We start from the raw sequence: 15,837 nt of genomic DNA, 5'->3' as shown, positions 1-15,837 counted from the left end.
ATAAGACAAGACTTTATTGGACTTCTATTTGAAACAGTATGTGTGTTCTTGTGGTGCCATTAGCCAATCAGCTTTTTCTGTGGACATAGAGTCATCAGTCAGATGACACTGATTACACTTTGATAAAAGATCACAAAGACAAACATTTCTCTCTTTAGAATAACGTGCTCTGATGAATCATACACAATAAGACCAGGAACTGAATTAACTAAATAAATAGGGTCATTTTTGATTTCATATTGACTTCAAGGATGACCAATGTAGTCTGAATGAGGCCTTGGGATATTCATCTTGGGTAATTGGATTACTCTGAATATCAGATTGCATTTACATCACTGTTTAGTTTGAAATAAATGTGTGGGGCAGCTAAGCCTTACAAACAATACAGTGGCGGTACCGTAGTAGCACTTTTATTTATAAAGCTAGGCTTATAAACATACATAGCCTATTGATAAAATAATGTATAGCCTGAATGCACTGTAAGTCACTTTGGATAAAAGCATCTGCTAAATGCATAAATGTAAATAAATCACAAAAAGATGTAACATTTACTTCAGAAAAGCTATATACACACACAGCTTTTCGGAGGTAAAAGTTTTGTAAGATTATTTACAAGCTGTTTTATTGACGTCTTTAGTTTTCATAAGAAAAAAAAAATAAAAAATCGACATGTGCATTTCTGCGGAATTTTTTTTTTTTTCGTTAAACGCTTGTTTTTCTCCTAAATCGCATCTTCTGCAGAACTTGAAAAATTGTCACGCAAACAAATCAGTGAAGAGCTTACTGACATGTCCGATTTTATCATGGTTTTTATTCGCTTAAGTGACGCGAAAATCATCTTGCGAGTGACATGATGCCAATATTCGCTTTGAATGCTCTCGTGTGAACACGTCTTTGCATTGCTTTTGTATGTAATGTACTCGCGCAACTGGAGCGGGAAATTAACATGACGCATTGTCATGCAAGCCAATCAGCGAAAAGCTTATTAACACATTTGAGTTCCTGGAGAAGAGGATGAAATTCATCAAGTTGTGTGCATGCAGGGGGGCAGGGTTTCATATTTTATTTAAGCACCCCTGGGCGCCGCCATTGGCTAGCGAACCCCCACCTGCTGTTAGCATTCCATTGACTCCCATTCATTTTGGCGTCACTTTGACAGCGAATAACTTTACATCTGAGGCGTTTAAAGACTCCATTTGTCCATTAATTATTTCTAAAGATATCGAAAATGTATAAAAGGCTCCATTACCTTCTATCTTCCGTTATGCTCCCGTAGAAGCAGTTTTTAAAAAAAAATAGGCTAACGATTGCGTCATAACCAGCGACACTCTGTCGCACAGTAGAGAAATTACCGTATTGACAGGAGAAGAAGCTCGCAGACAATCTTTTACTGTCTATGAGGCTATCGGGGGTACGTGGAGGCATAAAGTCAGGGGAGATAATTAATCAGAATACTACCAAAATTTGCTCCTGTTTACGCTCGCCTTCTCTGGAAGATTCAGTGGGTGATTCAGAATTCTCTTGACACAGAGAATTAGAAGACTTACAGGTTGCTCACGTAACATTTACGTCATCAAGCTCAGTTTGAGTCTGCGCAGTACGCTCGACCCCGAGAAAGTGCATGCTTCTAATTGACTTCACTTGTCTCCGTTGAATCCAATGGGGTCGCTGTGTCCATTTCTTTTACTGTCTGCACCTGTGGATGGTGCTGTGAACCAATCCTCTCATCCACTTTACTACTAGTTATAGCATGAAATAAACATGACTGAACATCAGAAGGTACAAACAGAACAACTTATTGAAATGTATCATGTCTCTTGTAATTGCCCAATTAGTTTCAGAAAGCAAAGAAAGAGGTCTATATAATGGTTTGTTATAACGTTACATTTACCTCAGAAAATGTATATGTATATATGTGTGTGTGTGTGTGTGTGTGTGTGTGTGTCTTTCCATGGTTTTCTTTGGGCAACAAACCTTAAACTTGGTGCTACTTTGGCTTCGTGCTCAATAAAACCCTTAAGTACTTTAATACTTTTTTTGTGAACATATAATGGTAATACAGTCAGATCATGGCCTAAACTCTAGACCAATCAAAATGTAAACCGAGCAGCAATGAGTTGTGACAGCACCACTGCAGCGCTCGCAACATGCCTGACTCTAAGAAAACACCACAACCTTGACCTGCATCCCACCGGACTGATCAGAGTCCCGTAAAACACATGTGGAAAGATAGAAAACGAGAATCACAAAAAGAAAGAAGGAGACCGGGAGAAAGTGAGGAGGGGATGCTGGACTCGCATACCTCCTGCACAGGAAACTATTTATCATAACATGCTAGGGAGATATTGGCTCCATACTGAACCAATTAGGGCCGGGGCCTGTTTCATCATACTTCATAACCTGGGCTGTGGGGTTTTGGAGCGTGGTGCCGCACGGTAATTGAATTTTGATTAAACACACATGATGCGTGACCCTGAATAGCTATAGCGAGCGCAGGACCCAAGTTTGCACAGGATCTCCCAGCCAAAAACTTGGCCAAAAAAACAGGATGTACTTTAGAAGAAATGGGGAAAGGTGGTGGTGGTGGGGGGTGTAAATTGTTAGTAAAATCAGAGACAGCTGGCGAACACAGATTTTTCTATGCTGTCATGGCGTCTCCATCAGCGAGGATGAGCTCTGCCCACGCTGCCGGGGTGTTTGACTCAGAGGTGAGACGGCACGGTACGCCAGCGCCATGAATCTTCTCTACCGACATGCTGCGTCCGCAGCTTCATTGCAGTGGGGCTGCGCGGGTGATGGGAGACAATGATAGACTGCGTTTCTGCTGAGTCATAGACTGCGTTGAGAGCCACGACACAGTACTCCATTCGTTTCTAGCAGGCAAACACACACACACACACACACACACACACACACACACACAGTGAGGAGCCAAGCAGATTAGCTTACAAGACCACGAAGGTCACACACACACACACACACACACATACTCTTGGTAAATGGTGACTATTGGGAGTCTGACCTGTTAGTACATGTGACTTGCACTTTTTTGGATATAAAGCATAAATTACCAAAAAGCAAAAGCAGCAGCCACCAAAATGTATTGTACTTGTGACTTTTAAAGTTGCAATTAAAAATAACATTGAAACAGGCCTCCATTTATTTTAGTATTAGGAAATGCAAAGCTTCGATCAGAAAGAGTTTATCAAAGAGGACAGAAATGGGTGGTATAACTGAGCGCCGCTACAGAAGGAATTTGTTCAACATTTTCTTTCCAGGCTGTTGAGAGTGACAAGGACAGCTTGCTTGGCACAGTGTCAACCAGAAATGCTTGTCAATATCTGGAGTGTATAAGCGCTCCATTCATGATTGCATCTGCACTTCAATGCACCACAGGTTTGCAAGATGAGAGAGAGACAGAGAGAGAGAAACGTGGTGAATGCAGGGCAGGGGTTTCTTGCTGATCACATTTCAAGACTGTTGAATTCTGGGAAGGGAGCAGAGATGCTGCACTCACTGTGGGATTTCGCAGATGTGGACCTTTCCACATCCTATCACGGCAAACACATGCAACAACATGGCTAGAGGCCCCAAAATGTATTTGGACACTTAAATCACGCTGAAAAATGTCTGAATGTCATTGAATTTAAATCAGTGTTGTCATTTTGAAGTGTGGCTTAAATGTTAAGATACTTTGCGCGGCCATCAAATGAACTCAGAAATGTCCATTTAGACTAACACAAAACTTCACAGGCCCTGTGATCTCAGCCATTTCCTGTTTGCTCGGTTTAGTGTCATCTTGGCTCTGAGCATCAAACACCTCGGGTGGATAGAAGGCAAGTTCAGTCATAAGCCTTTGACATTTTTTTTTTTGACACGCGTAAATCTACCAAACATGCATAAAAAAATCACTCATATAGTACACTGTATGGGGTGTATTATTTAAATACTGTGAGCACTTAATTTTCTTATACAATTCACTCTTTTGTGCACAACCCAATGGGGGGAAAAGACTGCTGAGCTCAGATAAATAAATAAATATGATTAAATACAGACAAAGATTTATTGAATCATCATACCATCCCTAAAAGCACAAAAAAAGGGGAAAAAAGTTGCATATGTATTAACAAATGAAACTATTATTGTAATTTTCCACTACACTATTTGCATATAGAGCATTTTTTTGTTGCTCTTTAACACCAGACACCACATTCACTCACTCATTTTGGTACGTGGCATGCACAATACTGGAAATAGTGAAAAAGTAAAGCAAAAATACATTTTGAACGCATTTCCCCACCTGATGCAGCTGCATAAAGAATCAATGTGGTCTGCAATGCAGGATTATTTCACCCCTGCTTTGGGAGTTTGTTGTTTTTGGACGGGTAAAAGAAAGGGTGCACCCCACGCCTCCTCAGAGCTGTTTCCTCCTCTTAATTTTTCTCCATCTCAAAGGGCCTGAGAGCGGGAGAGGGAGAGATGGAGGTTGCACCTATAAAACACCAGGGCCGGATGAGGAATGGCCTCCTCCGCACTGAGGGAGGGGTGCAGTCCCAGAGCTGCTGCTCTCTCTTGTGGGAAGTGCACTATAAATCTCTGGTCTCTTATCCGGCTGGTCTATTGATAAGCCCTGTACTGCTGGGGAACAAGAAAAGAGCTTGAGAGAGGAGGAGAAAAGAGGTACAAGAAAGGGACGGAGGGGGTTAGGAAAACATTTTGCACATGAATCACTTTACAAGATCAAAGTTATCTTGTTCTCCATTTTTTTCGGGAGACATTTTACAACTCTGACAGCTGTATTACATGATATAATTAATCTAAATCAATTCAAACTCTTCGAGGTGCGTTGTTATTATTGCTTATACTTATGGATAAGGGTTTTCAAATCCCCAAACATCAGTTCAGGGCCTAACTGACACTTCAAATTGAACCATGCAGTTGCTTTTCAAAGTCACTGAACATCTTAAAATGAATGCGAATCCTCAGTGTCCAAACTATTGTTTCATGGAGATTTATGGTGATGCCTAAAGCAGGCTCAGGAGAGCTTGGGCAGAGTAACAAAGCAGCACTGGTCAGCCATCATCACAGACGCTGGGGAACGTGCTAAATCTGTTTTTACAGATCCAAGCAGAGTCGTACGTGGTGTAGCAAGGACACTGCAGTTCATAAGGAAGTGTGCTCGTATGCACATTGGCATAGTCGAACCTGCTTCGCCATCACTTCAGTGTGATGAAGAGCCTCTACAGGAGTCAGTATTAATGGCGATGTGACGGACTGACACAGGGCAGACAAGCAGACGCACTCAAATGAAATTGAAGGAGCACTTGACATTGGTCCGACACAGACCGCTTGAAGATGATAGGGGATAACGATGGACCACTTTTACAAGACACCTAAAAGGTGTAACTAACAACCCAATATTATATGATATCTAACAATTAGAGATTATTTTGACCGATACCAGATATTATTCATATGTTATGGCCAATACAAATATGATGACACACGCACACACAAAAAATATACAAATATAGCATCGGAATCAGAAAAATTGACAAAAATCAACATTCACTAATATTGTCCAGTACCAATATGAAAACCAATGAGTTGCGCTTTTCAACTAACTATGCAAAGTAGAAAACATGTCAGCACAGAATATGATGGTAAAACTTTATTTACAGTGTTTAAATAACATCAAAACATCATACGAGGCCCAGGCATAAGAAGCTAGTGAGGACAGGAATGAAAAGAAACAAAAGATGGATGACATTCCAGCAGCATGACTCAAAGGAAGAGACAGATTGATGGAGAGAGAGAGTGATAGAGGACGGTGGAAAAAACAGCTACACCAGGATACGAGCAGAACTTGGACAAAGGGACCAGCGCTAACTCAGCACATGCATGAGCCATGTTTGCAGACTCCAGATATGGACTAGTCTTTCCCAGAGCATAGTTTGGCATGTCCATTTGTCTTCGTGTTTGGAAACGGCAAATACATATCCAAAGAAAGGATGGGATTTACATAACACGGTCCTGTATATTTGGTGGGTCATCTCATTGGGATCCACCTGAAACGGCAGAATGGAAAGAGTTAGTTCTGTTTGGGAGCAGGTCCAGGATCACACAAGCAGAAGATAAATCAGTCTCTTCCCAAAACTGGAGAAGACACATGTGGCAATGGAATGTTTCCAATGCCGAAAATGGTTCAGTGTCATTTTTCCTATATGAGAACAAACAACATTTGTATTTCTGGCTTCATTCCAGAGCTGATGTAAACAGGGGGAAACCTATTTATAAGGATGAAACATAGAAAAACAGGAGGAGGATTAAGTCGGCTCTAGGACATTTATCAGAGGTTTTCATGCCCTGTATATATACCAGAAAAAATATATAAATACATTGTAATTCTAGGGGTACAATATCTTGTTGTTGGGGCAGAACCCTCAAAGGGACATATCTAAACCTTATTTACCCTGAAAGATTCATAGGAGTAAATTTATTCTATATATTATTACTCTAAGTTACTAATATTTATCTTTTAAGGTAGCTAAGGTACTTTAAGGGTACTGCCCCAGTGACAAGCCATTGAACTCTTAAGATACAACTGGACCATTTGACACGTAGGTTGCTTTGTCTAAATCTGGGTGTTTTGTCTATATCTGGCAAACTTTATCTAGATCTACATTGAGTTCTTCTAAATAAGGGATGATTGTCTTGATATAGCACTAGATATAATGTAAGATCAACTAATCTGGATTGGGTTATAAGGAAATAGCAAGGATGATCGTCAGAGATGGAGTCCTAATATTTTTAAGTCGAACCTAGATAAATCTAGTCTTGGACTTAAGTTTCAGTGACAGTTCTCTACTGAAAATGCATTTGCTTTCAGACTAGACTTGCATGAAACTCTGCTAGTGAGCTTTGGGTGAAAGCAAGTGAGATATACAAGAAAAGAGGGGCAAAGAGACAAGGAGACGAGAGAATCAGGGACAGAGACCTTGTCTCTTTGGAGGCTTACACTAGAACAATGTAAACACAGGAGAGCAAGTAATGGTCTCCACGTGGGTCCCATTCCACATAACACCCTGTCGCCGCCATTACCACTGCGGCAGCGAATGTTGACCAGAGCGCCAAACTGGCAGGAAACAGAAACTGATAGGGCACAGACACAGGAATCGTCTACAATGCGGCCACTATTTTCTTTTGGATATGGGGGATGTCTGCAAGAGCATGTGTGTGGAGTACCAGGACGAAATTCAACAGATGCAGCCCTGGTGCCAGCCATAATAAGTGCAATCTCACGACCCCGTTGTGCTTTCCCAACATCCTCTCGGCACGTCTGATATTTAATCATTCTCTCTCCCCAGAGCAGGGAGCCCCTTCTGGGGAATGGGAGAGTGAGGGGCGGTGGACAGGGGCTTAGAGCACAGCTGAAGGTGTCCTTGGTCTGCCAGTTTGCTTTGATACCCCAGGAGGTCACTCGAGAACACCACTGACCTTGACTCACATTATTAAGAAGTCTTTGAAGAACTTATGCCGCTTACCCAAACGCCCATTGTCCTGTTCTCTCTGCTGGTTTTGTGTGACAGGGTTCACCACTATCCCATCCAACCTTGAATAGTAAAGTTGTACTGTATAGTAAAGTTCTCACCTGGTGTCTTCACGGAGAGAGCTGCTTTCTTCTGTAGGTCTCGTTTGTTATCGTAAGACGGGTGAGGCGTGCCCCGTAGTAGTCCACAATGTAATCCGACCCATCTGATGGACCCACGATCTACACCAGAGCAAACGGAATGAGTCTCAAATGTCAGAGCAGCGTAGGGAGACCTACATAACAATGTAATCTTTCACCAGACAATTACATGATTCCACATTACACAATGATGAATACCAGGTGGGTTGGTAGGGTCTATCATCCTCCTCAGATGGCTCATGCTCGTACAATTGAATTAGAAGACAGTAATGCCGAATTGGAAGCAATTTAAGTTTAACCCCAGGCAGTGCTGTAATTGAGGTTGCTTTCGGAGTCCTGGTGAGGAGGAGTGTCCCGAAGGACAGTCCCCTGATCGGAGCTTTAGCTACGAGCCTACAGCTCAAACTGGGGCCCATGCCAGTTCTGGGATCAGCTACTACCTAAACAACATGCTTGGACTGATGCACGAAGATGGTGAAGCGGCTTCCTGCAGGCATACGTGCCCAACACCTTTCCCCGCCGGCTCTGCTCCACTCCCGCTTTGGGACGGGATGATAATGAGAACACACATCTGGTAGAGGGAGAAATACGCCCACCAAACACAGACACTGTGTTCTACCATATCGAGATTAGCGCTTGTCTGGCAGCGGCCCAATACAAGCTATTTCCTTTTGCAATGGTATCGGTCCGAGAGTTGTCTAGATCTGCGTGGCAGTCAACTAGAGTTTCATGTTCGCTCATAACGTTAACATTCAATCCATCAAATTCGCTGGATGCCTCCACTTTCAAACCTAGTTTCGCAGCACCATTAATCTTGCGTCATTTCTTCCAAAAGGCAAAACGTGGAAGACTGTTAATATAAATAACAGTAACATGTCCCAGGTGTTTATTCATTAGTTGTCAAAGATGCATTTCCCGGACGACGTGGCTCTTAGCGGAGGTAGTTTAGTGTATAAAATATGAGGTTTTAGAGAGGAGCGATGTGCGCAAATGGGGTGTTGAGGGAAGGGTATACTCTTTATCAAAAGTGTCGCAATTTAAAAAACGAATAGGCCCGACAGTCGACAGCTAATTGAGAATGTTAGCGCGTGACAGCTTTGGCTGCCAGAGGCACTTCTTAAAAGCATTGCTCTCCCAGGGCCTTCAATAAGACATTAAGAGAACAATAAACCCTGCAGTGGCTCTGCTAATCAAAGCCGCCCGGCCATTTAAAAAAATAAAGGCCTGCTTTATTTATCCACTGCGTCTAGGAAAAAGCAGGTATTTCCGAGGAGGAACGCAAAACGACTGAGGGAGTGATGATAAACTGGCAGGAGCGTGAAATTGTCAATGAATGGACAGGTATTGTTTTGAGGTAGTGTGCTGCAGGCGACTACTAATAATCAAACAAGGTATGGAGGATTTGAGCCGCACACGGTTTATTGAATTAGTAAATTTGAAAGAGACTGAAAGGCCAGAACTTTTAGAGCTTTAAAAATGATGCATATTCCTGATAAACATGTCATTCTTGAGACGAACGGCACATTTGGTATCGTAACACACTGTCCTGTCCTGATCTTTTCCAACATGCTGAAACACGTCTGATGACATCAGGTCATTGTTCCCCCAGTGTAGAGTAGCCCAGACACATCTGAGCAAATCTCCAAAAAAAAAAAAAAAAATTGTTTATTTTCGCTAGCAGCGGGAGACGCAAACATTTCCAACATATGATGCCGAAGTCCGCCAAATTCTAAAGTACATGTAATAATTATTCCTGGAGCCATCCTTCAAACACATAAGAGCTTTCCATAAACATCTGTCATCAGTGGAGTGTGGAAGTGAGCAAACGTCTCTCATGTATAGTTTCATTCAGGCCCGTGAGGCCTAATGAGAGTGGAGTGGGTGAGGTTAGGCCTAACAAGATGACAAATGGAGCCGCTTTTTTCTCTTGTCAGGTGTAGGGGGCCTTTAATAGGGGTTAGGGGTGTCCTGTGGGAGCGTGCGACTCGGGACAGGACGAGGAGGAGGCGAAAACAAACCACGCTCTCATTAGCTCCTTTCACAGTGCTGGAGGCAATGGAAGAGAGACACAGGTGCCACTGAATACAAACACAAGCATTCAAGTACAAGTCAGTGCTGAGTCTGTGTGTCTGCAGCTCATTTAGGGGATTGTGGGTAAAGTGCCTCCCCTGCTGACTCCCCTAATATGCTAAATGTAATCTCATAATCATTTAGAAGACACTTTTAACCAAAGTGACTTACAGTAGATTTATGAAAGGTCTTTATCAAATGGCACAATGAAGATAGCTCATGCCCTTGCAGGATTTGTGAAGAAATGTCATATTTCACCGCAAAATTTAAATAAATGATATAAATGTAAATTAATATTATTGATAATTACAGCATAATAAATTTTTATCTATTTATATGATATAAATAACTTCTTTTTTTGAAATGACATTCATGACAAAAAAAAAAAAAAAAAAAAAATCCAAAATGATCATTTTTTTTTTCTGCCCTCAGTGAAAGCAAGGTACAATTTGAAGCGACACGATTACGAATAATCAGAAAGAAAACATTTTGGCAACATAAAAAATCTCAATCCTGACCAAAATCAAAAAAAATACAATGGATCAACCTTTGAGGGAAAAAAGGCAGAAGGAAATGCATACATCAATAAATGGGTCAAAAGCCTTACCTGCATGGATATCAACATGAAGTCCACTAAGCTTCCAATTCCACAGAACCCCACAGTGCAGAATTTCAACAGGCCTGGAAGCAAACAAAAAGTGAGCCACACGTTAACCAGCCTCCCGTCATAACCAGTCTGTGTCCAAAAACACTTTCTCTCTGGCTTCTCCGTTATGACCACAGAAAAACTATTTTGAGGGCAAAGCTATTTTTCTGTGCACCTGAGGAAGCGTTTTATTTTTTTCATGCTTGCAGTAGTGCAGACTACTTCTGGTGAAGTTTTCAAACCACTGTGCACGGTTGTTTAATCGGCTTGTTTCCATCTAGGATTTTGTGCATTACGAAGACTAACTTTAATGTCCTCCGGCAAATAAGGTAGAATGGTATGTCATTTAATTAGCATTCATGAGCCAAGTTTATAATATCCACGCATAACTGCCACAAAATAAACATTTTAGGTTTAAATGTATGTAGGCCTACTTGGATGTCCACGGAGTGCTCATTTGAAAAACACAGATCTGCAGTCCATTAAAAACCCACTTCCATCCTGCGATTCAAACATAATTGCTGCTAATCATCCCTAATATTACTTATAATTGGTCTTTGAGGGATTTAGGCATGTTGATTCCAGGACGGATATCAAAAAAGCCACCTGCAGAATGTCTTCTCAACAAGTCCAGGCCTTCCTTTGAGTCACACCTGGTCTGGACTGACCTCAGAGCTGCTGGGCCATTACTCTCTCAATGAACACGTCTATACACCCGACTCCTGCGCAGTGTGAGCCTGCCTTTCACAAACTCCGGTGCTCCTGGACAAAGAAACCGGGAACAAGGGGGACCTTCAAATGCCCAGGCCCTTTTGTGCTAAAGCAGGTGCTTAATTGATCAGGAAGTCCTTAAAACGTGGAGACGGAGCTTCCCGCTGCATTCCGCCTTGGGATTTAGATGTACGACTTGAACTCATCTGCAAGCGATGACAATAATTGCACTATGGGATAGACGAACACCATGAGCTCTGATGGTAAAGGAGAACTGTTTTAGTTAATTAGTTGTTGCATGCTGATTCGTTTTGTTAAAACAGCTGGTGCCAAAAAAAGAGCAAGGTGCTCAGAAAAGGGTCATCGGTGGGTTTCTCACATGTTCTGAAAAGCAGAAACGTGATCTACAGTTCTGTAAGGACTGATATTGTTGGCCTCACATGTGAACTTTTCTTCAAAGCGCTTTATTAGAATAATAAAAATAATAAAAACTAAATGATAAAAGCATTAAAAAAAAACAAAAAATTAAGCAAAATGAAAACTGAAAACAATAAAAACTATGAATATATCTTAAAAAAAAGAACACTTATTCTTTAAGTTACTTTTGCAGAATAAGAAACAAAAAAAAACTTTTCGAGATAATAAGAGACACCCTGCTCTCTAGATTGCTTTACGAGGTTTGGGCATTAGGAAAAAACACATATTGGTCGATCATTAATATACAATTATTTTGGTTATTGTCATATCTTAATCATAATATTTATCAGTATATATATATATATATATATATATATATATATATATATATATATATATATATATATATATAATTATCATATCAGACCAAATTTCCATGTCAGTGCTGAAATGTGCATCTGCCTCTTAAAATCAAGAAGTGCAAGAAAATTATCAAGATCAGTGCAAGAAAATCCATCTGTATGATTCTTATTCTGAGAACATCTGGTGAAAAGGTGTGTCCTTGGAAAGGATACAAGAGATGATGTCAACAGCAGAATATCCAGGACTGATTGTGTCTGTTCTAAAGGTCTCTGGTGTTTCAGAGATATTTTCATTATTGATGGGTAAATGGGTGCCAGAAAAAGGTGATTTGGGGCTACGGCACACAGCCAAAAAGAAAAAAATGCAGCGTTGGTTCCATGGCCTAGCGGCCTATACATTTAGCCAAGTTTGAATCTGGTTTGCAAAATTGACATATTTTATTTTACTGTCTTGAATCTCACAGTGTCTATAAAGAAAGGACCAAAAAGACCAACAATAAATGTCAAATAGTACGTTCTTACCCAAGGCTGGATATCCCAAGTAAAACCGATCTGCCCCAATCCATCCCAAGAAGAGTGACAACGCAAGAGCTACTTTGTATGAGTAACCACTCCTAATGAAAAACAAAACACATCCATATTATTCAAAGATATTCACAGACTATATTTACATATTTACATACAATAGGAATAATCCATACTCAAAGCCAGAGTAAGTTTGACTTACACATTTCGACACGGGATGCTTTTGTTGAACCCGACCTCTTCACCGCTGAATTTAAACTGTGTTCCATTTGACAGCCGACAGCTGATGTTTGGAGCTGGTAGACATTCCACTGTAATGAAAGAGGATTAATCCTAAGTTTCCATAGTCTATTAGAACAGTGTAGTGCATAATATATGATTACAGTGAATAATTATAATGATTTAAATATTGTATGTATGTGTATGTGTGTGTGTGTGTGTGTGTGTGTGTGTATATATATATATATATATATATATATATATTAGGGGTGTAACGATACGCGTATTCGTATTGAACCGTTCGGTACGACGCTTTCGGTTCGGTACGCGGTACGCATTATGTATACCGAACGGTTCGTTGGACTAATTCATTATATTAAAAAAAAAAAAAAAAAAAAAAAAAAAAAAAAAAAAGAGAAATATAAATGATATGCGTTCAACAAGGTAGCCCAATAACCCAAACGACGTAACAGGCAACGCCCCTGACACTCCCGAAGAAGAAAAAAACACCATCTTATATGTTTATGTTAGGCTACTCAGCAGGCGCTCGCTCACTCAGTACGCGCTGAAGGCTCGTTGCAAAATAGCCAATGCGTTTAACATACCAGAAAAAAGAAGATCCTCCAGTAACCAACAGGTCTGGTGTTTGGGTGCACTTTGGATTCCCTTTAAGCTATAATGGTGATGGCAAGAGAGTGGTGGATAAAAAAACAACGGTATGTCGCATCTGCAACATGACAGGGTACACCAGCGGGAATACAAAAAAAAAAAAAAAAAAAAAAAAACACCAGCGGGAATACTTGAAACATGTCAACTCATTTACGCTGACATCACCTTATTGTGTCAGTATCTGGGAAAAGACGAAAAAAATGAGAAACAAGCACGCAACAAACTATCCCTGCAGCATTTAGACACCGGTATTATAGCTTACAGGGAATCCAAAGTGCACCCACACCAGACCTGTTGGTTATTTTAGGATCTTATATTTCTGGTCTGTTAAATGCATTAGACATTTTGCAACGAGCCTTCAGCGCGTGCTGAGTGAGCGAGCGCCTTAGGGGCCATTCACATATCGCGCCTAAAAACGCGTGGAAAACGCTAAGCGCGTCTTTCTCCTCCTTTCCAAAGCGCTCGGGCAGAAGCGCTCATGAGGCGTCTGTCTTTGCTAAGCAACAATGACGTGCTCTCTCCATGAGACGCGGAAATTTCAGCGAATGATAAATGGATTTGCAAGCTCTAAAAATCGCTTGCAGTAGCTCTGCTACTAAATTTATTTCAAAATTGCAATCCATATACAACTGTGAACAGCTGTTCCTTCATCTTGGCTGAGTTTTCAACGTTGTTACGGGAAAGGATGAAGCTGATTGGTTAGTTCTTGTCACATGACCCGCGGTGCGCTTGCAGCATTCTGAAAAGTTGAGATGTTTTTACATTTTGCTGTATCTAAAACGTATCGAACCGAACCGAACCGAACCGTGACATCAGTGTATCGTATCGAACCGAACCGTGAATTTTGTGAACCGTTACACCCCTAATATATATATATATATATATATATATATAGCTACAATAGATAAAATATATTACATAATTACATTAGTACACACAATTATTACAACATTGTAGTGTATTATATATATATATATATATATATATATATATATAAATAAATGTTACAATAAATAAAGTATATTACATGATTATGTATAGTTATTAAAAAAGTTTAAAATAATTATCTATAAAATGTAATGTTTAATATAAATGTATAATAATATTGTAAAAAAAACTATTAATGCAATATTTAATATTAATTATACATTATATAAATTATATATTATTTAAAATAATCATATTGTAATTGTAATATTATTTATCAAATGTATATGTACACACTATACTGATCATAATATTACAAATATTATTATATATGTATACGTTAAGTACTACAATACACTTATTAATTATACATTCTATATTATTTACATGACAAATGTACACATTACACCTATATATAGTGTAGAACAATTACATTTTATAGTGTACATAATTTACATAAAACATTTTTCTAAACATTTAAAAGCTTTTTACAATACATAAAAGTATTAAAATGATATATGTATTATTTATTACATGATTATATTATTAAAGTTAGTATAAAAATGTAACATGATAAAAAATTATAACAAACGTATACCATTTAATGTGACCATAAGATTATCTATATTATATGATTATAATTTTTTTTTATTATAAATTATATTCTATTTTATATTGTTATAACATAATTTAATTGTTTACTAAATGTATATTTACACACGACATAACAGCATTTTAAATAGTTAAAATATACACAGCTGACCCACCCCAAGCCAACCGGTCCTTGCAGTTTTCTGGTTCTTGAGTTGCATCATCTATTTTGGGTTCTTTACACACATACATGAGCTCTGTTAAGGAGAAATTAAGTGGCATTTAATTAATGAAGCAACATTAAGTGAAGCTGATTTCCAATAGTTATGGGGGAATGACTCATGAGCAATCAGTGGCGTTTATTATTCGTCCGTTTAACACTTATAGATATAGAAATTTAACCAGTGTGTGTATTTTTTTTTTAAACAAAAACATCTGCAATGTTCAAAAAGGTACTCTAAGCTCATGCAATGTAAGGCATAATGATTCTGTATTACTCAATATAAGATTGAATCACAAATCTAAGACACAACACCTAATATCTGTGCCGTCATTATGTCAAACAATGTTTTGTAAGTTAAATAAGTACATTTATATTAAAAGCAAGCACCATTAACAGCGACAGTACTAGCTAGCCGACTACTGTTTAAACGATCGCTATATATTTACGCTGTTTTGAAAGGATATTGTCCCAGCTGCAGTTTATCGCAGTTGTCCACATCATTCCCCAGGCTGTGAATGACAGTCAGGCAGAAGGTGAAGATGATCAGCAGCCGTGTTTTTGAGCGAAATCGCAACAAACTCCTCCAGTGTAACGCCATGTTGAACTGTCACGTGACTGACGGAGCTCTTAAAGAAACAGTGCACTAGATTCTCCGCACACATAGCGTGTAAGTCTCTCGAAATTCTCTTATTTAACGCCTTTAACTTAATGTATATACTTAACAAAGCCAGGTTGTTTCGTTAGAGCAAGTTTGCATTTAAAACCAAATATCGGTTCAACTTATTCG

General features: G+C 39.5%; 2 protein-coding genes across 10 annotated transcripts in view; one reads left to right on the top strand and one right to left on the bottom strand.

Annotated features, from left to right (window-relative positions):
• Positions 1-5,658: 5,658 nt before the first annotated feature.
• Positions 5,659-15,672, bottom strand: LOC127942585 (TM2 domain-containing protein 1). Of its 2 annotated transcripts, none has more exons than XM_052538404.1 (7): positions 15,515-15,672; positions 15,004-15,077; positions 12,624-12,732; positions 12,419-12,510; positions 10,368-10,441; positions 7,652-7,771; positions 5,659-6,068 (listed from the first exon to the last, which is right to left on the bottom strand). In XM_052538404.1, exons 1-6 carry the CDS (start codon positions 15,646-15,648, stop codon positions 7,661-7,663), a joined length of 594 nt encoding a protein of 197 aa, XP_052394364.1. In that variant the 5' UTR covers positions 15,649-15,672; the 3' UTR covers positions 5,659-6,068; positions 7,652-7,660. The 2 variants fall into 2 exon arrangements, with proteins under 2 accessions (XP_052394364.1, XP_052394365.1); XM_052538405.1 differs by having other exon boundaries at positions 15,004-15,084; positions 15,497-15,664.
• Positions 15,616-15,837, top strand: part of LOC127942583 (inaD-like protein) — a 91,577-nt gene continuing 91,355 nt past the window's right edge. For 7 of the 8 annotated variants that reach the window (XM_052538402.1, XM_052538403.1, XM_052538399.1 and 4 more), the window contains exon 1: positions 15,622-15,717. The gene's annotated coding sequence lies outside the window, so the exon portion shown is untranslated. Of the gene's footprint in view, positions 15,718-15,837 lie in introns of all 8 variants that reach the window. The other variant, XM_052538398.1, reaches the window with a different exon arrangement.

The sequence above is a fragment of the Carassius gibelio genome, chromosome A22 (assembly GCF_023724105.1).
Source record: "Carassius gibelio isolate Cgi1373 ecotype wild population from Czech Republic chromosome A22, carGib1.2-hapl.c, whole genome shotgun sequence".
Lineage (NCBI taxonomy): Eukaryota > Metazoa > Chordata > Actinopteri > Cypriniformes > Cyprinidae > Carassius > Carassius gibelio.
The sequence above is the reverse complement of the archived record's forward strand: the minus strand, read 5'-3'. Positions and strand labels throughout refer to the sequence as shown.

Excerpts from the sequence above, each read along its gene's own strand:
- LOC127942585 (XM_052538404.1), bottom strand. The coding sequence starts at position 15,648 with ATGGCGTTACACTGGAGGAGTTTGTTGCGATTTCGCTCAAAAACACGG. Across the intron at positions 12,733-15,003 it reads CAAGGACCGGTTGGCTTGGG|TGGAATGTCTACCAGCTCCA; the intron begins GTGGGTCAGCTG and ends CTTTCATTACAG. Across the intron at positions 10,442-12,418 it reads CTTGGGATATCCAGCCTTGG|GCCTGTTGAAATTCTGCACT; the intron begins GTAAGAACGTAC and ends GTTTGCTTCCAG.